Source organism: Beta vulgaris, chromosome 4 (genome assembly GCF_026745355.1).
Source record: "Beta vulgaris subsp. vulgaris cultivar EL10 chromosome 4, EL10.2, whole genome shotgun sequence".
Lineage (NCBI taxonomy): Eukaryota > Viridiplantae > Streptophyta > Magnoliopsida > Caryophyllales > Amaranthaceae > Beta > Beta vulgaris.
In genome coordinates this window covers 54,255,074-54,282,090 of record NC_079205.1, presented here as the reverse complement: position 1 = coordinate 54,282,090, position 27,017 = coordinate 54,255,074, and the positions used below count along the sequence as shown (strand labels likewise).

General features: G+C 35.4%; 2 protein-coding genes across 6 annotated transcripts; both read left to right on the top strand.

Moving 5' to 3' along the window:
- Positions 1-318: 318 nt before the first annotated feature.
- LOC104890758 (uncharacterized) lies at positions 319-6,563 on the top strand. Of its 5 annotated transcripts, none has more exons than XM_010676345.4 (12): positions 319-481; positions 775-873; positions 1,902-2,075; positions 2,199-2,323; positions 2,475-2,596; positions 2,677-2,759; positions 3,652-3,810; positions 4,021-4,140; positions 4,340-4,519; positions 4,728-4,822; positions 4,926-5,023; positions 6,285-6,563. In XM_010676345.4, the coding sequence occupies exons 1-12, from the start codon at positions 464-466 to the stop codon at positions 6,386-6,388; spliced, it is 1,377 nt and encodes a 458-aa protein (XP_010674647.2). In that variant the 5' UTR covers positions 319-463; the 3' UTR covers positions 6,389-6,563. The 5 variants fall into 5 exon arrangements, with proteins under 5 accessions (XP_010674647.2, XP_057250358.1, XP_010674648.2 ...); XM_010676344.3 differs by having other exon boundaries at positions 320-481; positions 4,337-4,519; XM_048641791.2 differs by having other exon boundaries at positions 325-481; positions 785-873; positions 4,337-4,519.
- A 9,665-nt stretch (positions 6,564-16,228) lies between these two features.
- On the top strand, positions 16,229-25,303 carry LOC104890760 (protein SEMI-ROLLED LEAF 2). The gene is made up of 20 exons (XM_010676347.3): positions 16,229-16,555; positions 17,163-17,300; positions 18,086-18,160; positions 18,268-18,383; positions 19,210-19,324; positions 19,901-20,029; positions 20,157-20,204; positions 20,751-20,941; positions 21,043-21,239; positions 21,539-21,822; positions 21,907-22,050; positions 22,191-22,559; positions 22,785-22,934; positions 23,210-23,285; positions 23,370-23,494; positions 23,642-23,833; positions 23,922-24,062; positions 24,148-24,282; positions 24,408-24,602; positions 24,943-25,303. The coding sequence occupies exons 2-20, from the start codon at positions 17,166-17,168 to the stop codon at positions 25,120-25,122; spliced, it is 2,997 nt and encodes a 998-aa protein (XP_010674649.2). The 5' UTR covers positions 16,229-16,555; positions 17,163-17,165; the 3' UTR covers positions 25,123-25,303.
- Positions 25,304-27,017: the final 1,714 nt, after the last annotated feature.

The window sequence follows — 27,017 nt, the reverse complement described above, 5'->3', positions numbered from 1 at the left end:
ATTTATATATTTATTACATTCAGTTTATTTCAATTCAATTCAGTTCAGTTCAGTTCAGTTCATCTCTGATAAGTTCAGTTCAGTTCAGCTCCAATAAGTTTAGTTCAGTTCAGTTCAGCTGTTTTATGCCGAAGAGAATATACCCTTAAAATAATGATAACAATGACATTTATAATGATAACAATGAGATAGATAATAATTACCAATATTAATAATTAATAACTACAACAACAACAATAATAATAATAATGATCTGATCTGATCTGAGGTATTGGGTACCCCACAAGATTGAAAAGAGAGAGACAGTTCCAGCAGTTCCAAAACCCCCCACGACGACGTATTAACTCTTCTCTCTCTGCCTGCATAATTTCCCTCTTCCTCTATAGCATTCGAGAACCATCGAAAGCTGAAGTAGTGACTTTGGACTGCACAAACATCTTCCATCTTCCTCGTATGACTTCCAATGTCTAACCAATCTCTGGTAACCTTACTACCACTTTCACTTCTTTTTTAAACCAAATTACTATCTGTTGATTCTGTCAAAATCATTGTTTCTTTTTTGAATTCAGTTGCATGCAAATTTATGATAATTTCAGATTAGTTAAATTTTTATAAAGTAATCTCTTTTACTCCGATGTTTTTTTTTGCCGCAAATTCACAATATCGAAGCAATATATATATAAATTAGTAGAAAAAAGCATTCCTTTTTTTTTTTTTTTTTGAAGTAGTCTTTGAGGGATAGTTTATGATGATGAATGTTCTGTTTAACCTTAGAATTTCGAAGGTTTTTTGAACGACTTGCAAGACTGGGAACATTCTATCACAGACAAGGATAAGAAGTTGAAAAACCAGGATTCTCACAAGAGTAAATCGGTAAATTTTTCATCTTTATGGCTGGTTTTTTTTTACTGTATTATGAAGGAAAGAAAATTGATGAGTGATGTTCTTCTTTATATCTACAATTGTACTTATATGAGTTTGTATTGTGCAAAATTTTCAAATGCTAACACGTCGTTGTCATTATTGTTTAGAATTTATCTGAACTTCATTTATTTAAGATTGAAACAACATGATTTTAGGTTTTGCTGTTTTGATCTGAAATTCAATTATTTGAACTTATTAACATGTATTAGTGTATTAAAGTTGTGGAATGAACTTGTATCCGAACTCAACTTATTTGAACTTACCAAAACTTTTTCTTCTCGAACTTGGTTTTTTGAGGTCAAAAGAAAGGCCTTAGAAGGGGATGTAGAAAAAATAACAGCTTTGCAGTGGGTTGGGTTGGCTTTTCTCTCTTTATTTGGGGGGGGGGGATGTTAACCTAGGGCTTGCGATGCTTAAGCTTGCCAATCTGCTTTTCTTGTATGAGTTGTTGCTTTGGCTTTGATGATAGACAAAGATAAACATGAATTAGTATAATGTGTGCGCTTTTAAATTGATTATGAAGCAGCACGTTGGCAAAATAACTAATTAGCTATTGTGTGTCGTAATACGACTTGATGTCATTTGGATACATTATCTTTGGTATCATGAAGGTAAGGTTGTACTATTGTCTACATTGGGCTCTTCTATTCCGCACAGGGTGCAAGCTTAGAGGCATTTCGGTGTTGTTCCTGTTGTGGTTATTGCTTTACCTGATGTAGCTGTGTTAGGGTGGTGGTCTTTATTTTACAAACGTGCTGTCTGTTAGTGACCGGTATTCTTTTTGGCGTTTTTTTAGGAGGGGGGGGGGTGGATGATATTATTAAGGGCGTGATTTGCCTTGTGTTGTACTGTTTTCTTGCTGTATACTTGATCCAGAATTATGCGTGCTTGTTTAAACTCAATCTGGTGTGGTGTGGTATGATGGAAATGGAATACTAACTTGCTCCAATGGTGGCTTTCATATATCAATTCTTCAGAAGGTTGAAGTGGTCAGTGAGGACAAGCAACCTGTTGTTAAAAATACAGCTACTTCTTTAAGCAATAGTACAAGCCAGCATCGGCCTCCTATGAACTACGATCGGTTGAGTCACATGTCGAGTAGTTTAATTGCTGATGAGAATACTGTGGATGCTGCCTCGGAGAAAGATCTGGTAGAACATATTCCACTAAGCTCCCCCACCCTTTAGTTTTTGTCTGTTTCGTTGTTTTGCCAATCCCTCATGTGGCCCTCGGTTATTGACTGGGTTTAAGGAGCATTGTATGCACCTTGGCAGGGTAATGAATATTTTAAGCAGAAGAAGTTCAATGAAGCTATAGACTGCTACTCCAGAAGCATCGCTTTGTCGCCTACAGCTGTGGCTTATGCAAATAGGGCAATGGCTTATCTGAAAAAAAGAAGGTTAGTTGTAGTTACAATTATTAATTTCTTTTTTAGTCTTTTTGATAGCCATAGCAACTTGGAATATTTTGCATTGCACCTTTAAGATTTTTATGAACTTCCACAACATGTTAGTACTGAGAGCTGGTAAACTTGGCTCTTGATTCCTCAGATTTCAAGAGGCTGAGAATGACTGCACGGAGGCCCTTAATTTAGATGACCGCTACATAAAAGCATATTCACGCCGAGCTACGGCCAGAAAAGAACTCAGGAAACTCAGAGACGCCTTAGAGGGTATGTCACGTTGACGTAGAGTGTGCAATTATTTTAAGTACAAGTTGTTGTGGCTGTTTTACTATTAAAAGTGCTTGCAGATGTTGAGTTTGCATTGCGGTTAGAGCCGCAAACAGAAGAACTCAAGAAACAACGCACTGAAGTGAAGTCCTTGCTTGAAAAGGTAATTTTTTTTTAGAACTTGAGATACTTTTGTCTTTTATCATTCCTGAAGGAACTATTTAGTGATTCTATTCGTTTTAAACTTTCTTCTCTATGCAGTTCTTGAATTGAGATTAAGTGGGTAAGTGGCATCATTAAATTTTGGTAGCCACATATCTGAATTGGAAGTCCTATGCCGTAGGCTGGGTGAACCCTTAAGTGGAAGGATGAGTGTGGCAAACTGTGATCCTGGAAGAATGGTTGTTGAAATCAACCCTTTTGACCAAATTGTGCTGAAGAGCACTTTCCGCTTAGTAATTTATAATGGCTTGGACACCATAAATTTTATTTCCAGAGTAGTGTAATGTATGTTGGACTGCATAAGCGAAGTTTATCTTTATGCAAGATAAGATGTCACTCCTTTATCCTCACTGTGGAGTGAACCGGCAATTACAGACATATATAATATAAATACGCACATATTAGACTTTAATAATATCGTGTTTACGTCCCCTTTAAAGGGTAAAAAAGACAATTCGTGTGTAAGTTATTGAAGTCTAGGTTGCACATAGATGGATATGGGTACGGTTGTGGATTCGGGTACGAGGACAGAAAACGGCAAGATTTTGAAATTTTAGGAAAGGGTACACGTACCCGTACAGGATACGTATCGGGTATGGGTGTGGGTACGAGTACGAGTACGTGACCTAGGAGAAGTACTCATGCTACATAGGTTGAAGTTAGTCATTTTCCCACATATTGAACATAGTTGCTACTTGCTAGGATGTGGTTTAAAATGGTGGCTTCACTTGGGCCTAGAAGCTCATATCTGTGTTATTGTCGTACCTACTTTGAAATATTGTGTAAATTCTTCATTTTAACAATAAATTTAAAGCATTGAGACATATTTGTAGGCAATTCTTGCAAAAGCAGCTGGAGCAGCTACAAGAGCAGCACCTAGTGTTAGAGAAGTTGAGAACAAGGTGGATGCCAATGGACATGATAACCGTGCTTTCTCTTTTCCTGAAAGGAGTAAGAAAGCCGGAGTGGATGTTCTTCCAGATAAAATACAGGTATAAAATGTCTGAGCACTAAAAGTTGGAATCATTTTGGCTCTGTTTGAACTGTCTATGCTTGTATAACTGAGTTAATTATGCAGCTCATGTTCCATATAGTTTTTACAGCATTAAAAATAGAGGATGAGAATAGTTTCTCCAAATGCTTTTCTTTCATGCATATAATTTTCTGATCCCTGAATGCTAATTTTGTGGGGTAATCTACAGTTATCTGTGAACAGATCTTCTTATCCCGGGGAGATGGCAATAAACAGCAATACAGCTGAAGATAGAAACCAAAAAAAAGTAAATGGCGTGAAAGATGTTGCGCAAGGCAGTTCTCTTTTGGTAAGTTCCTTCATGAAGCTGATACAGCCTTGCCATTCACATTTTAATAGGCTGAAATCATCCTTGTGTTCTAACTGTTAAGATCATGTCACTGAGTTATTTTTTTACGTGGAGTAATCTCTACACTCTACAACTTCTAACTTTTGGTTGACATATCGTTTTATAAGCAACTCTATATTTGTTGTCATTTGCACAGAAGAATAATAAAAGTGGGGAAAAGGAGCTGGCGACATCAGTACAAGAGCTTGCTTCTAGGGCTGCTTCCCGAGCCAGGGAAGAAGCTGCTAAAAATATCTGTACCCCGAATTCAGCTTATCAATTTGAGGTGACTTGGAGAGGGTTTGGTGGCGATCGCTCTCTACAAGCTCATCTATTGAAGGTAGTATTGCAGAATATTGCTTTATGGCGTTAGATATGTATCTTTTGAGACAACACTTGAATTGTATTGCCAGAGATGGTTCCAAGTTTGTGCATGGATGAGTAGATGAACTATATAACCCGAGCAGAACTTTTAATTTTGTGATCTCTTGTTCCTTTGTGTTTTTGCTGATGATGTTAAATTCTGCTCATGCTTTTTGTACATGTAGGTCACTCCACCAGTTACACTGCCGCAGATATTTAAAAATGCTTTGACTGCTCCCTTACTCATTGATATTATCAAGTGTATTGCAATCTTTCTTATGTAAGTCGAGGTATTATACTCTGTTGTGTTAATTTTCCGTTTATCAGGTGCCATGATATGATATCTAATTGGGCCATATCTTTTTGCTATATCTTTGTGGTAGTGAGGATACCAAACTTGCTGTCGATTATCTGGAAAATTTGACCAAGATCCCAAGATTTGATATGGTCATCATGTGCCTTCCGCCAGCAGACAAGGCTGGTACGTGTACTATCTGATTTGGGAGAGCTAGTTATATGTTTCACAAGTTAAATATTAGGATTTCGTGCTCCGAGATACATAAGATGATAATCTTGCTTGCAACTTGCATTTTCATAGTTATGCAGAATATTTGACTGTCTAATTTTAGTACATGATAAAACACCTTACACAATTACATGCTATATGCTCTGAAGAAAAATATCGAGATTGTTATAGGATGTGTGATGTGTATCTCCTATAAATACTCGGAACATGCTTTTGAATGTCTTTGTTTCCTGCCATTTGATGTAACCAATGTTGAGGAATATACTCTTGCCCTGGATGAGGTCTGCTCTAAGTGTCCATAATTTAGAGCTCAGGATGTCTTTATGGGCTGCTCAAGAAGTTGCTAAAGGTTATGAACTAATTATGTTTATGTCATCAGAAAAAGGCAGTTAGTAAAGAAGTCATCTATGACATCCAAAAGAAATTTAGCAGACTGGTTACTTGGACAATTATACATATAGGTAGTGAACAGCTGGTCACAACTGTCTAACTGTTTGATTTTATCTTGGTAGGGAAGGAAGCAGATAGTAGAAGAGATTAAAGGGAAACAGGAAGTAAAGGGGGTCAGAATTAAGAGGGGATATAAGAGGGATGTTAGAGGGGATGAAGCACCAATGGCTTAAATAAAAATTAGTAGAGTCAGAGAATCAATAGGAAAGTTTTGTATTATCCATGAAGAAACCGTAAGTCCATAACTTGGGATCGTAACTCTCTATTTGTAAATCTAAACCACTTACACCTTGTCTGTTGGACAGTAGAAAAGGCGGCTATGATAATGAACTTATATGTAATTATGTGAGGAATGTCGCGTCACTAACGTGCCGAACTGCCAATGTCCAATATAACACATGTCCACCCTAGATCTCTTTTTCTTCACACATTTCTATGACCATTTATTACCAATTTAAAGGTGCCGCTGGTTCTGAGTCGTAATGGATAATATGAAGTAGATCACATATTTGGGAATGGAGCTGGACAATGGCATGAGGCTCCTTTACAAGTTGCATATGCAGTCATTTATTTGTAAATTTTACCTCAAGTATTCTCGTACAACCCCCCTTTTTAAACTTTATTAACAAATACTCTTCTGATTAGCCATACAAGTTACGAAGTTGCTATTTCCTAGTATAGTGAAGCTCTTTCCTACTGAAAACCTTTATCTTTTTTTTTTTCTGATTCTCCACGTATGTTATTTTGACTCTGGTACCTTCTACAGAGCTCTGCAGGACATGGGATGAAGTATTTCTTAGCAATGCTAGTCCTATTGACTTTACAGAAACACTTAGTGATCTCCATCCAAGGTACTGCCCTCGACAATGATTTGCATTTGCCTTTCTTGAGATTTTGATCCATCAGGGCTCCCTGTGCTAAGGAAACTGACTGTATTTTGAGGCTTATTTATTGTTTTGAGAACTCTTTGACAATACATTGTACAAATTGTATATTTTACCAGAGCTGATAAGGGTTCATCTTTTCCAATATCTCCTTCAGTTTAGCTTGGATTTGGTCTTATATTACCATATGTTTCTCGTTTTCTTCCTGTCGTGTTATTATTATGATTTCGGGATCAGGCTCAGTGATCTCAAATATACATACTGCCTCCGTACTAAAATTAGTGAAACGCGTCTCTCAAAAAGCTCTCATATAAAAGAGAGAAGCGTTTCATTTATTTCATAATGGAGGAAGTATATACCTTAGGAAAATCACCGTCCCCAAGGTCGCAGTTGGTAGGAATCAAACTTGGGACTTCTGGAATCATACCACAGATATGTAATTATTGACATAGGAATTCTCTCACAAACTAACACAAAAATATTCTTTTTCTTTTCCAAAAGGAACACTAAAATGGATTATCATTATTATGACCACCAAATATTCCAAGTACTACTTTGGTTGTGTCATTTTCTTTTGTAAACTTAATTTTGTAACTGAAGGAGTAGTTCAGATGTCACGTTATCCTCATAATTACACTGAAATCATACGAGTAACTTGTGGAATGCATCAATGGACTATACTATACATGAAGGGTGAGATATCTAAATTATTGTGGGGAAATTTACATTGGTTAAACTTGTACCTGCCTCAGTAGTAGTTTGTCTCATTGCATCATTAAAAGTAGAAATGGTTCAACCCCCCATGACTTGGATGATAAAATAATAGAAAGTTCCACACCACAAAATCAAGGGGCCCTTAATTTCACCTATCCTTGACATATCATATCTGTTGTGGTGGCCTGGTGGGTGGACTCTCTGAAACTTTTGTTTGTGGGAGTTGTTTCGTAGTTCTCTCATAGTCTCATTTGGCCTTTTCAAAGAATTTGTTGCATCTCAATTCTCAAGATTATGACTGAAACTCAATTGTGCAAGTACTCTAGACTGCGGAGTATTGACCAACAATATTGCAGTAGCCAGTAAGTAATCATTGTATGCAGTTCCCGCCAAAAGTAGATTATGATCCCATTATTATGCAAGTTGAGTCTTGTGGGAGCAACCTCTGTCTTGTGGTGAATATGTTTGTTACCGGTGTACCATATTGGTTTTTGAGTTTGGGAGTGCATCACCTAAAAGTTGTACGTACTCTATATAGGAATGCAATGCAGTATATCTGTATATGGAGTAACTTTTTAACTAGTATTATGAAGATTTGTTGGCAAAAGTAGTAGTTGGTTTAATCGTTCTCTGATAGATGTTAGTTATGAAGTGTAAATCTATACAAATATATTAAAAGGTTTTTCTATCGAATGAACGGTGCTATATAGCACTATATATTGTATGTGTCGAGTGGTACTCTTTTCAAGCTTTTAGGGCATGTTCTCTTCGGCATAAAACAGTTGAATCGAATCGAATCGAACCTAATTGAATTGTGATATGTGAGAGTAAAAGTATTGAACTGAAATGATCAGAACAGATCAGAAGTTCAGAACTGAACTGAACTGAAAATAAGCTGGGGAGAACAGACCCTTAGTATACATGCTTATTATGATTTCATTTTGAAATATTAACAATGTATAGCTATTAGGAATCGAACACATGACTTTTGGTATAAAATGTGAGCGCGTAAATTGCTTTGAATAGGTAAATCAATCATTTGTCTTTGTGGATCCCACATTAATCCTCTCATGCCTACTAATTGATGTACGTGAGACACATTTCCTCTAGCTTTCGAAAATTTTTACTTATTTTAGATCACATCAGATCAAAGCAGATTAAATCAGATTAGATAAGTTCATCAGCTAAGTTCAGATCGAAAATTTTTACTACTACTACTACTACATTATTATTATTATTATTAAAAGTACAAATAAATCCATGTTTTTTGGCCCATAAACAAATCAAATCGCGTCAAAACAGTTTATGATGCAATTTTGCACGGTTGACCCGATTATTATTCTTATTACTAAATATTATTATATTATTAAATCTAATTATTAAAATAGTAATATTAATTTACTTCTTATATATAATTATTATAATATAATCATCATCAAGTATTAATATATTAATACAAATAATTTAAAATAATAATTATTAATTATCATTATTATCATTAATTATTATTATTACTATTAATTTTATGATTATTAATATTATTTATTCATAACTATCATTTAAAAATATCCAAAATACTATTATTATTATTTATTATTATTACTTATCATTATAATTATTATTTAATATTCATATTATTATTGTTTAAATACTATTTATAAATTTATTACATTCAATTTAATTCAGTTCAGTTCAGTTTAATTCAATTCAGTTCAGCTTAGTTCAGTTGTTTTATGCCGAAAAGAACAGATCCTTAGTGTTAGTTATAATTTTCAGTGGATTTGTACTGTTATCCACTTTATAATACATTTTATTTTAGAGTATATATAATATTAAAATATATGCACAAAAAATTGAAAATATATATGTACATGAAGTAAAACGTAATAGTATAGCTTAAATAAAGATTAGTGGTCAACCGAAAAATCGTCTGAAAAAAGGTTAACCGCTTAGGCGGTGATCGGTCTAAATGGTTACGATTTGTAAAACGCGAACCAAAACTTCCGATTACCGAACCGAAATGTTATTTCGGGACTGTTAACCACCCATGAACACCCGTAGGCAAGATCACATGAGAATACCTCCTTACATGATAAATGAGAATAAAATTCAACCACATGATTTGTATTATATGTTCAGGCATGCGAAAGTCTCGTTCTTCGGGGGAGCCCCCTTAGAGTTATCCCCCTCCGAAAAAAACTTTGAGCAAAAAAAAAATTATTTTTCTCAATTTTTTCATTTCTAATATTTTTTTTGGAGTTACATCACTTTTTCATTAAAGTTACATCACTTGTTCATTAGAACTATAGCGCGTAAAATATATTCTCATTTCTCACATAAGGATGCATTTTATATATATATATATATATATATTATAATATATATAATATTATATATATTATTATATATATATATATATATATATATATATATATATATACGTTTTGTTTAAATGAAACGTTTGTTTTTTCAAGCAACATGACAAGCTTCTTTAATTCTTAATATCTTTAGTTGTGTACACGTAAAAAATAAAAATAAAAAGTTGTAATCTGATAGTATGCATCGAGACGAATCTAACAAGATTGTATTTGACTCTATTTTTCTTTATATAATGACGATAAATTGGAGTTAAAATTGATCAATGAATAGTGTCATTCCACCAAATGTTTCATTTAAAATAGAAGAGGAAGTATATAGTGTTATTTATGTGGTATGTAATATTGTTATCATCTTCCTTGGAGGCTTATTGCTCTGAATTCTGAACTCGAAGTTCATTGCGTGTCCGATTATTCACAAGGTAGGCCTTGGGCTATGTGCTCTAGCATCTTAAGGTGGTGTTGAGCAATAGATTTGGAAATAGCTTGTAAAAGTAGTTTTTGATGTTCAAATTAGTGTTTGAAAAAGTATCAATGTTAATTTTTGGGATAAAGGTAACATTTTGGAGTTAATTTTGAATTATTTTTGTAATTTTTTTAAACAGTTAGTTTACTAAATACTAATCATCATAAAAACAAGTTTTACAGTCAAGTTCTAATAAGTAATAGGGCCTTTTTTAGTTAATTAACTAAAAGTTGGGGTTGGTGGATGCTCCACAAGTGGAAGTTACAATTACAAACATATCATAAACCGATGTGAAAAAAGTTTAGTTGCCCAAAATTTAACCATCTAAGCCATTCTCTATGAACATTAAGATTTATATTGTTGCCATTTACGCTTTTAAACTAATTCAATGGTTCACTTGTTGGCTCCTTAGCCGCTACTGGTGTGGCCATTTGCAATTTTATTGACCTTCTTGTATCCGCACAAGCGTATCTTTTTAGCCAAACCTTACCTCTCGTAACCGAAGCATGTGGTTTAAAAATAATTTGATTGCTTAGTTGGTAATTTGCAGTTCAATTTTTCAAGAAATTGATTGCTTAGTTTATAATTGTGTTATTTTTGGTGGGTCAACACTAGTTAGGAAAAATTTTGGGTCTTAATAACTTTTGGTTTTTGAAATTTTGGTTGTTGAGTTCTTTTTGAGTCACCTCAATACAAATGTCAGAATTCCACTATTCTTTGATATTCTTAATTCTTCATTCCATCTATGAGAACTGTGTTGAGAATCATTACTTCACTTTTCGAATTGATAGATCCAGAGCACTAGAATTTTTCCCGTCTAAAAATCAAATGAAAATACGCAAAGGAGGATAGAAGGGGAAAAGAGAAAATCGCAAGGGAAATTAAACTAACATATCTAATGAGAGAAGGATATAGTTGAGATCTTACGAAAAAACGTCAAAGTTCAATTCATGTGACTCTTGAATGAGGTCACATGAGGTCGTACCGGTTGTAACAGGTTAGGGAACCCACAAAGCCCATCAAAGGTTAAGCCTCCCATAAGCAGGGACCTTCACAAGTTAATCAATAGTTCAACCTTTTAAAAGTGTTAAGCAAAAGTTGAGACCCCTAGTGTCAATTTTTCTTTCATCAGCACATTCAAAATCGATATATTGAACGGGATATAACCAAATGGTTATAAGAGTTTTACGAGGACACTATGCTTTCCCGTGAACTATCAGGCCCTCATTAATGACATTGACAACTGTTTTGTCTGTTTAAATTCTAGACCACTAATATGTACTTCGAGTAGTGGGTCTTCTGTCAAAAATAGGTCAAAATAGTTGTAACTGTCTCACTTGACGTGGATGTTACAACTGATCATTCATTACACAAATTTGTTCTTCTTGATTAATTAGGATTCTCCTATGTGAGAAAGGTGTCCTAACTTTTTCTCATGCAGCAAAAAAATTACTCTATGCTAATAGTAGAAATATATTTTTTGCTAGTGTCTTATACATGCATATTTTTATACTTCTATGCTTTTTAATAAATCTATCATATTAACTAGACGAGAATCAAGGTTGGTATAGTGGTTGTAAGACCCTCCTTCCACCCCTGTGATAGGGGTTCGATTCTCACCCCTTGCAAAAAGGATCCCCAATTTTTCTCCTTCCAAAGGATTCTCCTTATCTTAAAAAAAAAAAACATATTAACTAGGCACATGCACTTGCAAGTAAATAAACAAGCCTTTTTAATGAAAAGCATGGTTCATGAAAAAATAATTAAGTTCGTAAACATAAATAAACTAGTATTTCTTGTAGTAAGGTTTTGTAAATCGAGCCTCAAACTTTGTTAAACTCAGTTCAGGAAAGAAACGAGATTTTTTTTTTGATTGGAAAATTAAGTCAGTTCAAGGGCTAACCCCGACAAGGCTACTAGCCTTCAGCCTTGTAGGAACTACCAGCACATTGGCTGGTAATGCATGCAAAGCATGCTAAGGAAATACCCCAACATAATGCTAGGGTAAGAATCGAACCCCTGACCTTAGAGATTAGAGAGGGAGTGCTCTACCACATGATCTAGCTCATCATCCTTTGAAAGAAACGAGATTTAACCAAATCAAAACTGTTTACCGAGAGTATCAACACATTTACACATCTATACCTATAATATTTGACCTCTTTTTAATATTTCATCCACTAAAAAGTTGAGAAATTTATAAATCTATACGAACATATTAAAAGTCGTGTCTAAAGAGGAGTATATATATCACGTGGTACTCTTCTCAAACTTCCAATGCAAATGTTTTATGTCCATGTGTACTTCTAAAAAAAACTGTGTAAGGTCTCATAAAAGTGACCTTTGAAACGAAAAGTAAGAGTTTAACCATCATTACATTATGACTTTATTATCTAATGTTTGAAATAAAATATAATAAAGTCTTATAATAGATGTACTTGACTTAAAACACTTAAACAAAAATATATACATCTCTAACACTCTTATTACATAACTAACAAAAGATTATTGATGTTATATTCTCTTACCACAATTTCTTTTAAGATATTTACAAACTTAAACCTTTCAGATTTTTGTACTTATCACTCCATGACGTAAACTTTTCAATTTCTTAATGGAAAAAAAATACGAAAAGTGGCAAAATAAATTATAAAATTTAACAATAAAAACATATTTATTTATTGTAATTGATCCGAATCATCATCTGGGTCAAAATACTAATTTCAATACATTATAACGAATTCAATAAGAACCTTAGTAAGTATTGTCTGAAATCTGAAGAGCAAACCCCATATTAATTAGTCAATGAGTTGGAAATTTGAAACCTTAACATGGTGATGGGACCGACAATAATATGATACAGATTGGATTGTTATGCATGGATTAGCTAAAATTACATGTGCAATGCTCATGAAGCTGTGCAGGTTAAGACTCATGAAAGAGAAATTCCGACGCCATAAATTTAGTGAATTCAACAATAAGATTGAGGGAATCTTTTGTCTACATGCATATTTACGTGCATAAAGGACTACTTTTGCCCTTTGCATTATTGAGAGTCTTTTTTGTTTTGTCATTCCATAATAGTCCTCCGTCCCAAAAATGTATTTGCTTTTTCACAGTTTACAAGATGCAATTTCAAACATCAATATCTTGAGTTACATATATGAAAAAAATATAAAAATTATATATTTGGAAAATACAAATTGGAAAGAATCAAATAAGATCCAACATGATTATGTTTTTTCTTGTGTATATCAACTAAAAGACAGTCAAAGTTACCAAGTGAAAAGTGCCAACGGTTAAAATGTAGCAACACTTTTAGAACAGGGGGAGTATATTTTTTGTTGACAACGACTAATTGCATAAATAAAAGAGAGTTTACACATTACCTGGTTCATTAGTCCCTCTTAAAACACTTAGAAGCAAAATTAAAAATAAATTACAAGACATTACATGGATAAAGTTACACTTCTCAGTTGGACTTTTGGTTGTTGAGATAACTGTTTGCAGCATCCACACTTGCCACAACCATCAGTACTACTTCCATTTAAGATGAGTGAGCGCCAGTTAGGATCATAAACACCAAGGGCATATGAAAACCTGGGAAACTTTAAGAACAAGGAAAGACATCGAAGGGTAATATTGATTCGAGTCAGAGATAACATACTTGTGAATTATTGCTCGCAAGCAACAAGAGTCACTAAACTGCTGCCAAAAAAAAAAAAAAACAAGAGTCACTAAAAGTAACTTGATAAGCATGCTATGAACCCCCAGAAGATGAGAAGCAGCGTAAAGATAAAAAGTTTTGAAAGGGATGAATCACATCGCTAATCGATATTGAGAATTAACATAAGTTAATCTCAGACACAACCTCACAAACTTGACCCAAGAATACTTACACCCCCTCCCATTATTTTTTTTTTCTTGACATGCAACCTAGAATGTGACCTTCGAAAATTCTAATGAAGAAAAAAGGGTCATCCTGACTAATAAACACCTGTCCTACAAACTTCGAACTCCATCCACTAAAGGAGGAGACAACACCAATTAACAGAGCCTTTAGGCTCCTATTCCACAACTCCAATTGTTTAACATCAACAAGCATCCAAACTAAACTATCTCACTTGGGACCAAAACACAACTTTATAAATCGCACTCTAACACTCAAAACAACCTGATCCAACCTCACTAAAGAGAAGCCAAAAACAACATTACCCAACAGTAAGAACAAGCAGCAGACATTATGAGACAAACAACTAATAGGGAACAAGTAGGAGGAATTCAAGTAGATCGTCAAAACCTAATACCAAAACAGAAACCCTAACTTAATCTTCACCTTTATCATCACGATTGGGGTAACTAACGAAACCGCAAGACAGCAGCGACTAGGTTAGCTCCAGTAAAAGGTTGTCAAATGCACTTATCTAAAACAGCCCCCGCAAACACGAATTTAGCACTTCCTAACCCGAAAAAGAATCCCTTACCCTAACCTTACCTCACCAACGAGATTATTGATGGTGGTGTTTAGGGAAGCTTTAGAGAGAGGCTACCCGAGTTTGAGAATTCAAATATAAGTATTTCCTCCCTGAAAGACACACTAAACTGATGGAAAACCCAAAATAAAGAACTCTGATGAGAAAGGAACATAAAGAAAGAGGATGCGAGCGAGGACAACACCAAACACATTTTGTTCTCAACAAATCAAACACCTCTTACCAAAGCACCACCCTTTCGATTTCAAAACTTTTGGGTCATGGACAAGGAGTCGCACTCTATTGTTAGGAAAAATTGGAACACTCAAATTACAAGATCACATTTATATCGCATTTAGCAAAAACTATTTCGCATAAAGACTGCTGTAAAATTTTGGGCCAAAACAAAGGGCAAACACACAACTAATAAACTACAATGTAATGACGGTAAACTAAAAGAACTACAAGACAAATTATGACATCAACCTTTTGATGAAATATGGATTAAACATATCAATAGACTTATAATCTAGAGAAAAATTACTTCTCTCCACTCAAAACGCATGGGGAAATACCGCTCGCAAAACTTGGCTCACCCAAGACGATCGCAACTCCAATTTTTTCCATAACAAAATGAAAAAAAGATTCGAACCCACTCCACCATCTTCTGTTTAAGAAATGATTTAGGACAATGGCTCGACTATCAACAAGATCTTGCTAATTTACTCACCAAATCATTCCAAGATCGATTCACATCAAATATTAGTGCTCAAAGAACTTTCGACCTCAGCTTCCTCGCTCCATTTGTTTCACAATCGGATTCTTAACTCTTGTTAGCTCCAGTTACACCAACTGAGGTTAAAGAGGTAATTTTTGATATTAACCCCAATAAAACACCATGCTCAGATGGCTACGGAGCAAAATTGTTCCATGCCTACTGGCCAATTATAGAAAAAGACGTCGTGATTGCAATTTTGAAATTTCTTTCACCATGGCAAATTACCACCTTCACTCAACCATACCCTCATCACCCTCATCCCCGATATTGCCGAAACACCACTTTCGATGTATTAGTCTCATCAATACAATCTACAAAAGAATTTCCAAGATCATTGTTAATCGCTTACGCCATATTCTACAAAGAGAAATAAGCCCTCTTCAAAACGCCTCACTCAGGATCGCTCCATTCACGAAAACTTACTAATATCGCAGGAAGCACTAAACACCTTCCAAAAATCTCAAAATAAAAGTACTTCCTTGTGCAGAGGGTTTTCATTGTTGAAGATACAACTCTTCTTCAAGGTATTCTCCTAGCCCTCAAAAATCATATTCACCACATGCTCATCGAGGGCGATAATCTTATGGCCATCAACGCAGTAAAAGACATATGGTCCCCTCGTGATAGATTTCCAACATCATCCGAGACATCTACTTCCTTCTCAAAGATTTTCAGTTATGGGATATACATCATGTATTCTGGGAAGCAAACAAGGCAGCGGATTGGATAGGTAATGTTGGTCATTTAGTAGATAGTCATTTCTCTATACCAAATTGTACTTCTTCTGCTTTCTATAATACTATATCCTTGTAACTAATATGGTAGAAGTTCCCCTCATTTAGAGGATCTTCTAACTTTTTTTCTTCTTACATTATTAAAAAAAAAAAATTAAAAAGAAATCTTAACAAAGAGATTTAGAAAAAAAAGGGACCTCTAAGGAATTTGGTAAAATCTTGGACTCTTGTCCATTTGATTCTCCCTAGTCTAACCCCTAGACTATGACAATTGACAACCCAAAATACTCAAAAAGTATCAACAATGCCAAGTTGCCATCTTTTCTCTCGAGTGCCAAACTGAGGACAATCACGTGACCTTTCTCTTCCCTCCTTTATTTTTACCTCAAACCACGCGCCCTCTTCTTCTTCCTCTATTCTCCTCCCTCCTCTCTCTCTCTCTCTTCTTGTATGTGTCAGCCTTTTTGATTCTCTCATTCACATTCTAATTTCTACATATAGTTTTTGCTTCAATTTCAAATAAAATTTCTCCCAAAACGAAGAAAACACACCAAAAAAAAAACCCCTTTTAGAAGGGGCTTCCTTTCACTCCCCTAGATCTGCCTCTTTGCTGGGTAAACTTCTTATTTTCTCTTCATTTCTTTACCCATAAAAGTTTCTTCTTTTGAATTGCATTATGTGTTTGATTAATGTTTTTAGGGTAAAAACAACATAATAATTTCTGGGTATGTGTTATTTTTTCTCTTCTTTCTCTGTTTTAGTCATTCTGTGATCATGGTGCTTTTGTATGAATTTTTTTTGGTATGTTTTGTTGTTTAATTTCTGTGTTAAGCTTCATGTTCAATGTTAAAAACTTTAAAGTCCCTTTTTTCACTTTTTGTTCTTTCTTTTTGGTTCATTTGTACTTGGAAATAAAAATGTTGGTAAATTTTACCTCGAAAGTTGAATTCTCAAACTTTCCAGCAAACATCACTTCAAACTTCGAAGTTTCTTTTTTTGCTTTTTTTTTTTTTGTTGTTGGAGGGGTCAATGTAGAATCATACCTGGGTTTTATTTTTTTTTGAGGTGGGGTTTGGTTTTTCATGCTGCTTTTGAATTTTTTTCCCTCCCTTGAGTAATAATGTTAAGAGATTTTTCACTTTTTTTTTATCAGTTTTCTACAACTTTTATTTCTTAGAGGGTTAAGATTTTGATGAATTGGTTGAATTTGGTAAAATGCAGGAAATGGGGATCATTTCCCGGAAATTATTCCCAGCATGTGGGAGTATGTGTGTTTGTTGTCCTGCTCTAAGGTCCAGATCCAGGCAACCTGTTAAGCGCTACAAGAAGTTGATTGCTGACATATTTCCAAAGTCTCCTGTAAGTATGAAATTATGTATTAGAAGTTGGAAAACACACATATTCTGGATTTCTATGCACATTATTTTGTAATTTAGTATTGTTATAGCAAGAGTTTCTGGGAATAGTACTATAGTTAGAATTATTGGAACATGACTGGCTATGTGCCTATGTTGGCATGAAGTATATGACAAGAAATTTGAACTTATGTGCTGTGGTTGGCACCTTCGTCGATCTAAGTACAGTAAGCAATCGTTCTTGTTATTGGTGTTCTAACTCATTGCAAAGTTAGTGTGTTTTGTGCATTGCTACTATAGTTCTTTGGAAAGATATATGTAGGAGAGTGTGAAAACTTCAAGATGTGAGAGAGGAGCAAGGTCTTTTAGTTCTTAAGTGTTTGCTTTTCAATCAGATGGAAAGGTTGTCTTGTTCCTGCAGATTTGTTGGATGAGGTAGTGGATTGTTATGTTAATTATGTGACAACTGAGAGGATACTGCACTTGCCAGCTCTAGAGTTTAGATGATTACGAGGACAACACCAATTTGATGATCTTTGAGTTGATGTCAGACTCAAAGGTTGAGTGTATGGAAAGGAAATTGAGAAAGGCAAACGCTTGAATTAAGCTCCATGGTTGAGATTCTAAATTTGTCTTTAATGCAGCAAGAATGATGTTAGCTCACCATCTCTTCTTCTAAGCACAAAATTTGTGCCCTTTTTGGAGAACTCTAGAAGGTGGTAGTCTAGGTGGCTCCGTGTTTTATCATCAGCTAAAATAGTAACATTTTAATACTTTCGTCATGTGCAGGATGGTCAGACAAACGAGCGGAAACTTGTAAAGTTATGTGAGTATGCTGCTAAAAATCCTGTTCGTATTCCTAAGGTAAAGATCATAGCATGTGAGGTGTTAAATTATTTTGACTTTGACACTTGATTCAACTATTAAATTGCTTGATAGTATTTTTGCTTGGGTCCAAATTGTTATTGTAGATCACTAAACAACTTGAAGAGAAATTCTTCAGAGAATTGCGATATGGACACCTGAAGATTGTTGGCATTGTCATGGAAGCTTATGATAAGTTGCTCTGCATGTGTGGGAAACAAATGTAAGTTAGCTTGTCGATCTTTGCTTATGACAGCTAAATTCATTCTGATGTTAGCCGGATCTTTTTCCTGATGTTGGTCTTAGGTCCTCAGCTTGGCCCATCCCTTTTTCATCGATTTAGGAGCTGGAATGCCTAGACGTTTGTGAATTAGTTTTTTCTTGTAGAAGTTAATTCTTCAAATATCCACACTCCACTATGTGTAAAAATCTTTCCAGCTTCGTACTTTTTCCAGCATTAAATGTTTTCTTCAGAGGATATATTTCTTTGTGTTGGTAGAAATGGAATGTTTTCATTACATAAAATCTGAACTACAAGTCTACAACCAAAGAAAAATTGGTTCCTGTTGAGAACTCAGCTAAGGTTTTTTTATAATTTGGTCCTTGATGTTCTCTTATGTTAAGAAAGCTAAGCTATTCAAAAACAAAAAGAAAGCTAAGAGAAATTGTCACAGCATTTGATTGACCTGAATACATGGACTTGAGAAACTGAATTCTTTCTAGCATTCTAATGTTCACAGTTTTATGATCCTTGAAGGCTTAAACACACACTGCATCCTTCTTCTGTTGTTAGTAAATCTCATTTTAGGCCTTCCATTCTTTCAGTGCTTAGTACTATTGGATTTTCAGGAGTAGACTGTAGACCTGATTTCTTTTCGTAAATATTGCTCTCACTTGTCTGCTACAGCATTCTTACTTCATCTGCTTTTATTTTCTAAAATTATTGATATCTTTTCGAATCTGGATGTATTTGTCACTTCTCAGCTATGCAATATACCATTCTTGCTTTGCACGTTGTCGGTGTAACTGGATTTCAATTGTCTCTTCAGGGCATACTTTGCTGCCAGTTTGTTGCTCCTTAGTGATGAGGTTTTGGACCAGTCAAAGGAGGTTTCCGTGCAAGTAGTTGGATGCCAAACATTAACTCGATTTATCTACAGTCAGGTAAAGTACAAGATCTGCTTCTCTTTGGTTCATGGATTTTTCAAATTTCATACTAATAGTGCAAGTTTTGTATTCTAAAGGAAGATTTCTTGTATTCAAACAATCATTTAAAGTAGTTCACCAGTGATGAGCTTGTTTGTCTTTTTATGGGCTTCTGCTTTATGTGCACGTTTTTGTGATTGCTCAGTTCACATGATCTTGTCATCAAGCTAGGCCATTGGATGTATATGCCACCAGTTGCAAGATTTGTAGTGAACAAATTTTATTCAGAAATGAAAACCAGTAGAAATTTACTTGAAGCAAATTTTTGTTCTTTTAATACAAAGGAATATGTAAGATCAATTATCTTGTGAGTTTCCTGGAGGGTGGGCCTTTGAGGTTTTAAGCCTTCATTTGCAATGAACTTATACACGGCTAATTACTTAACCATGTAAGATAGGAATTGTGCTTTTTTCTTTATGTTCTTTGCACGCTATACCTTTTGTTGAAATCTGTAGTGTCTTTATTATCATTACTATTGCTACAGTTTTTATTTTTTATTCTATGGTTTCTTACTGGAACTTAATACATGCACAGACTGATGGTACTTATGCCCGCAATATTGGAACTTTTGTTAACAAAGTATGCATGTTAGCTAAGGAGACAGGGGCAGAGCATCAAAAGCGCTCCTTGCGAGCCTCAAGCCTACAGTGCCTTTCAGCTATGGTAACTTCTTGACTTTGGTCTGCAAACTTGATCCTGCTAGCTCTTCATTTTTCTTAGAATGGTCCAGCATTATAGGTATATGAACAGTTGCTTATCTTCTACAGTTAACTTAGAGTTTCACTTGCAGGTGTGGTACATGGCTGAATTTTCCCACATTTATAATAATGTTGATGAGGTCAGTAATCTTAATTTATCTTTCCTGAACTCAATGGTGTTTAAATATACTTAAGAGTGTTTCTTTTGATTGTTATATGGATCGGATGGGGTTTGCGAGGGATTCTAGCTGTTCATCAGGTTACTGAAAAAATTTGGATTCCAGCTATTAAATTTTTATGAACTATCTCCGATTTTTCACATACATCGAGGTTGCTTCAGATAATGAATCATTGTAAAGCTTGGAGGCCTGTTATGTCTAACTACGTGGTACAATGGTGTCCATCCCTCTAGGATAATTGTTAATTTGTCTCATTGTAATGTCCCTAACTCTTCTTTTTAATATGAGTGACACTTTTTCTGGTGTCGTTAAATAAAACCATTAGCTACTTCTCTTAGAACTGAGCAAGCTTCCTCAGTCATCCTTTGCAATCATAAAGGTGGATTTACTTGATATACTTTTTGAGTATTCTGGTTAACGTGTCCTGAGCCTTACAAAAATGAGCATATATTACCTACTCTTTGAAACGAGTGAAATGGTTTACCCAGTTATATGGTCCCATAACAGGTTGTGCAAGTTATATTGGACAGCTATGAGGAAGAAGTGCAGAATGAGGAAAGGGAAGAACCACGTCATCAGTGGGTGGATGAGGTTGTTAGATGTGCAGGAGGAGGAAGTGGTGTTGCTGGTGCTGCGAGTCCTTGCTGTACTGCTGTCAGGCCTCACCCTAATAGAAAAAACATTTCTTCATTGACAAAGTAATGTAAACGTGATAAGTGTATAACGTCTTTATAATAATACACTTGTGGACTCAAGTAATAGTTTTCGTCATCTTTTCATTCCATCAATTTTTCCCCAGAGAGGAGATTGAAAATCCAAGAGTGTGGGCTCAAATTTGTCTCCAAAGATTGGCTGAGCTTGCAAGAGAGAGCACCACGATGCGTCAGGTTCTAGAGCCAATGTTTATATATTTTGATACTGGGCGCCACTGGTCTACTCAGCAGGGTTTGGCTGTCACCGTTCTGTGTGATATGTGTTATTTCATGGAACTTCCAGGTATACTTGCTTCACAATTTGGATTAGCGTTTGCATTCTACTTGGTTGTGTTGTATCAGAACATTCTTACACCTGCTTTTCCGCTCTTTTTCTTCTTTCAGTATATGCTAATCGAATAGTTAGTTCCTCATTGCTGAAATCTATATTTCTTGATGTTCCTTATAATTTGTTTGTATGTTGGTTCTATTTCTACTCTTTCAAATTCAGTCTTTTGTGAATTTGAGCCGGCAAACTTGCTTTATACATTTGTGTTTCATTGCTAATTCTTTGGTACTTTATTCTTGATTCTTGTCTATCAGAAAATCAGCAGATAATCTTAAATGGCATAATACGTCACATGGACCACAAAAATGTTTCACATGACCCAGTAGTTAAGTCTTGTGTTGTCCAAGTTGCTGCAAATGTGGCAAGGCAGATTAGGTCTGGTGGAACTCTTTCGGACGTTGGATGCGTTAGTGACTTGTTGCGACACTTGAGGAAGAGTCTCCAGTCAATTGCTGGTCCAACTGGAGAACAAGAGATCAACTTGAATATCCATCTACAAAATTCAATCGAATCTTGCTTACTCGAAATTGCAAAAGGGGTAAGTAATCGTCCTCCTTTGTCTAGGCTGTTCGGACTTGTTTCCTCCATATGAAACATCCTCTAAATTGTTCTCTCCCTCCAGAATAAGGATGCAGATTCATTGTTTTACTTGATGGTCATAGCATTGGAAAAGTTACCCCCTGCTGGAGTAGTTGCACGTGCAACCATGGGTTCAGTGTTAATTCTTGCTCATGTATCAGTGGCGGTTCATTCCCATCTACAGCTGGTAAAGTTTAAGTTTGATCATGTGGTTGTTGGAGCTGGAACCCTATTCCATACCAATTTCTGTTGATTCAATCCAAAACCCCCTTTGTTTGTCTTCTAGAAACTTAATTTATCCAGTATAATTTTGATTAATCTTTGCAGGCCTTCCCAGAAGCTCTTCTTATCCAAATTTTGAAAGCTATGCTGCACACAGATACTGAGGCACGTATTGTGGCCCATCAGATATTTTCTGTTCTTTTGTTTCCAAGCTCTTGGAGATCATACGAGACAAGGAGATTGCAGTCTAACCGGAGATCTGGACTAGCTTCAGTCACTGATTTACTTGATAAGCTTCGGAAAGAAAAGGATGTCAAGGGAGAAAAGAATGGGGATAGTGGTTTGGATGAGTTTAGGGGAGGAGAAGTTCCGGAGGATGAGTGTAAAGAGGGCCGGACTCATCGAAGCTCCCCCAACTTCTACAAGTTAAGCTCAATTATTGACCGGACAGCTGGAACAAGCAACTTCTATGAGGTAGTAATGTAGTAGTAGTGGTGGTTTGATATCTGAGATGTTGTTCACTTGGCTTGTGCCATGAGCTCAGTCTTGCATTATTGAATGTCTTTGGAGTTTTCCATTTGATATCTGAGATGTTGTTCACTTGGCTTGTGCCATGAGTTCAGTCTTGCATTGTTGAATGAGTCTTTGGAGTTTTGCAGCAATTTTGTGTAATGAGCATATTATTGCTAATTATTGCAGGAAACTTGTACAATGAAGCTGACTGAAGATCAGATGTTGCAATTGCTTTCTGGCTTCTGGATACAGACCAACCTTTCAGATAATTTACCATCGAACTTTGAAGCAATAGCTCATTCTTATTGTTTGATGCTCATATCTTCACACATTAAGGTGAAACTGATCTGAGAATCATTTTGGTTGGTGCACCTTTGCTCTGCTTTCTTGTGTCTCACTTCCCTTGTGCTGCTGTTATTATTGATCATGATCCTTGCATTAGATGGGCTCATGGGACTTATTGTAGTATTTAACTTATATAAGAAAATTTGCTAAAATGTTTCATGTAGTTCAGTGAAATATTATCTATCTTTTGATGTATGTAGCATATAAGAAGATTTGGAACAGTTGAACTACTTGTCTTGATGAACTAACCAATATAGTTTTTGCAGAACACAAACCACAGTGTCGTTGTGCGCTTTTTCCAGCTACCCTTGTCTCTAAGAAATGTTTCATTGCGTGACTGTGGTACATACAGAACTATCACTATCACATTATATTTAAACGTCTTGGCCAGCCAGTATGGTTAACAAAACTCTTTTGGGGTTATAGGGATGTTTCCGTTTGCTTGCCGGAGATCAATGTTTATAACAGCAACCTCCATGCTAATGTTTGCTGGCAGAATGTATCAAATGCTTGAGCTGAATGATATGCTGAGGTTACAAATTACATCTGATGTGAGTCTTTGATTCTCACACTCTATTCCATTTTGGGATGACTCTGTTTGTTGATGTATATCTTTATTTCGTATTAAGACTAAACTAGCGTATACATTATAGCAGAAATGTTGACTCCACTACACTAATGAGCTGATCTTTATGCAGGTTGATCCCTATATGGGTATCAATGATGATCTTCTGGTGTATGTTAAACCTCAAATGGAAATTGGACAGTATGGTTCAGCAATTGATAACCAAGCTGCTATCTCATTCCTCTCTGAATTAAGAGAGAAGAATCTTGAACAAGAAAAGATTACACTTGACATTATAGTGCGACACCTATGCTGTATTATTAAGGTACGCTTGGCTGCTGAATGTTTTTAGATTATTATAATACACTTCTTGAGAAGATCTGAACTAGCAGAATTCTGATATATTCTTTTAGATAAAGGAAGAAGAGCTACTCAGTCAGCTGTCTGACATATTCACTCCTGACGAGGCTTTCATCTTCGCTCCAAAAGAATTAAGAGAATTGGATCATACTCACATCATTCGCCATTTGAAGGAGTCCCCTTCTCTGGACGGTGTAAGTTTGAATAGTAGTGTCAGTTATTGTTTTGCCTCTTGATTTGTTGTCAAGATTCTAGTAATGATAGGTCATAATTATGCAGGAATTATCTTTGAGCTCAGTTGTTGAAGATGACGTGACAAGTTCATTATCTAATTTGAATATTACTGGCCAAAAGGTGGTGCCTCATTCTCCTTCAGATTCTCATATCATGAGCATTGGACAACTTTTAGAATCAGTAAGTCACTTAATTACTATTATAACTCCTAAAATGACTTCTTCATAATTTTCCAATTTCACTCGCTAATCCTGAGATCAACATGTACTCTGCTAGTTCACCATTATTCCTATGTATATCTATAGGCACTTGAAGTGGCTGGACAAGTAGTTGGGACATCAGTATCAACCTCTCCCCTATCTTACAGCACCATGGCTGGTCAATGTGAAGCTCTTGAGGCGGGCACTAGGAAGAAGCTCTCCAATTGGTTGGCGCAGGAAAACTCCTCTTCTGGCGAGGCTTTTGCTTTTCCATCTGATGCAGCAACAGTAACTTATCCGGTGAGCTTCGTTAAGATCTTAAGAACTCTCTATTATTGCTACCTTTTCCTCCATGTTCCTGACCTTTAATCTCTCTCCTTTTCCATCCATCCTCTCCCTTTCATTTTCAGTTATCTTTTCTTTGTATCTTTTTCTTGTTATGAATGAAACACAAAAGGAAGTTTATCATATTTTCTCTGAATTCATTTTCCGTCCAACCAAAAGCTAAATGAAAATAAAGGAGAAATTCTGGAAAGTGGGAAGTAGCACAAGGGCTGGTATTAGCCAAATGATTTAGAATCTCTAATGGTCACTGTTGGACTATAATATTCAATCTCAATCGTTTTTTGTGTTAACGTAGGTTTCACCTCGTGCTGGTGAAGTGCATAGAGAAATGGGATCCAGTGACCAGTTTAACACTCTTAGATTGCCGCCTGCTAGCCCCTTCGACAACTTTCTCCATGCAATTTCTGGCCCGAAACCCATGTTAGCTGGACTATCTCCACGAACGGAGTTGGACACAGAAGTGGAGTGGCATTAGTGTATCAAGTTTGGTGTTAGTGTGTACTATGTTATCTAATTTTCTGTTTGATTACTGCTAAGTGCTAACCAAGTAGGCGTATGTAGGTGTTTTAACTTGCACAGCTATGTAGCTTAAGAGAATGAAAACGAAGCTTCCCTCGAGTTAAGGAATCTAATTGAGAAATCAGTGACTTGGTGTCTTTCTTGTTTCTTCTCTTTGCAATTTTAACTAGGGGTGAGCAAGACCTGGTCATTTTTTTCGGATTCCGGCCGTGGACCTGGTTATGAAATATTGGAATTGGAAGCCATAACTGATGCTAGGTACAATTGGGTTCGAAGAAGATGGATTCGGTTCGGGGTAACCACTTTACATGCAAAAAAAAATCTCGTTAGTTCTTTTTGTTAGGAAACGGGTAGTGTAAAAGAATAAGTCAATGAAATAAAAAGGATGAGAAATGCAATAAAGAAATTAAACAATAAACATAAGGATTTACGTGGTTCAGTCAAAATAGACTTATGCCCACGGGTGGAGAATTCGAGTTTCTTCACTACGATGGAGAAAAACAGAGAGAATAATACAAGTAGTACTAAAATATTAGAGGTTAAAATTGTGTGTCAAATAATGACCACCAAGGGTTTTTTTTTATAATACAAGGGAACCTAACAAAATCCTAGAATATACTTCGGACAAAATCCCGAAAGAAATCGCGCATCATGCGTCAAATTCCCCGTTGCCGATCAGGTCGGGCAACATCCTTTCGATCGGGCGCTCATTTTCTTCAAACTAGCTAATGTCTCAGGCACGATCGGGAGCTGTTTGCCCGGTTGTAATTCGCTAAATTGGCGCCTTACTTTCATGAACTGTTGAAGCGAGCAATCCTGCCAGATCGGGCGAGCCAACAAAAAGACTTTCGACCGGATTCAAGGCATAACTAGCACTTTTTATTGCTAAATTGGCCAAAATATAGATTTTCAATGGTTATTATTATTTCTAGAAGTATGCAACTGTGAATAGTCCTTGCTTTAACTCACCAACTAAAGCCAACAAATAGACTTGTTCGTAGACAGTGTCTTCCTGCTCTAGAGCAAAGCTCAGGCAGGACATGAAGGCCCCTGGTCAATGTAACCATGCCACAAATCCCGATCACGGAAGAAGTAATAAAATTGGACATCTACTTTTTCTCCTTGAGTTGAGTTTTATATTCTTCATCATAATCTCAATTATTTATATACTTTTTATATTTCTATTCTATATTTCAAGAGGAGTAGGACACCAGAAAATAGAAAAAAGAGATTAATTATTTACTTTAATTAAAAAATAAAAAAAGTAAAAATAGAAAAATGAACTACCAATCCAATTAATTTAAAAAGTAAAAAAATATAAAAAGAAAGCATTATAAAAAGAAAACTGTCAACACTTCAAAAATCCCTAATTTATTAGATATAATTAACAAATAATTTAATTTTATACATCTCCTAAAATATTAATTATCTAAAATTATTACTTTTTAGTTGCACCATTTCATTTTTGATAATTTTCATTAACCAACTTTGTTAAGCTATCTCGCATCATTATATAAGAAAGAACATAGTCGTCTTGTTGAATTCGTCTCAATGTTCAATTTTTTATAATTTTTAATTATACGCAATTAGAGATATTGACGTTCAAAGAAACGTCTTGGCAAATGTGAAAACAACATGATGCAATTAAAAAAAACAGAGGAAGTATTTAAATAATTTAATAAATTTGGGATATACTTTCTTTAAGACTTGTAATTAATTCACTCTAAAATCCTTAGTGCTTGATCAATGATGTAGGATTATGTTTGAAAAGAGTAACTAGTTGTTCCACCGGGCGAAGTTTCGGGTCATTGCATTTAATATGTTTTAAAAAAAAAATTAATTGAATGATAT

What these genes read in the sequence shown, in the direction of transcription:
- LOC104890760 (XM_010676347.3), top strand. Translation starts at nt 17,166, where the DNA reads ATGGGGATCATTTCCCGGAAATTATTCCCAGCATGTGGGAGTATGTGT. An exon ending in GAACAAGCAACTTCTATGAG is followed by an intron (nt 22,560 to 22,784) that starts GTAGTAATGTAG and finishes TAATTATTGCAG; the next exon opens with GAAACTTGTACAATGAAGCT. An exon ending in TGTTTCATTGCGTGACTGTG is followed by an intron (nt 23,286 to 23,369) that starts GTACATACAGAA and finishes TTGGGGTTATAG; the next exon opens with GGATGTTTCCGTTTGCTTGC.
- LOC104890758 (XM_010676344.3), top strand. An exon ending in CGCAAGGCAGTTCTCTTTTG is followed by an intron (nt 4,141 to 4,336) that starts GTAAGTTCCTTC and finishes TCATTTGCACAG; the next exon opens with AAGAATAATAAAAGTGGGGA. An exon ending in TGTATTGCAATCTTTCTTAT is followed by an intron (nt 4,823 to 4,925) that starts GTAAGTCGAGGT and finishes TCTTTGTGGTAG; the next exon opens with TGAGGATACCAAACTTGCTG.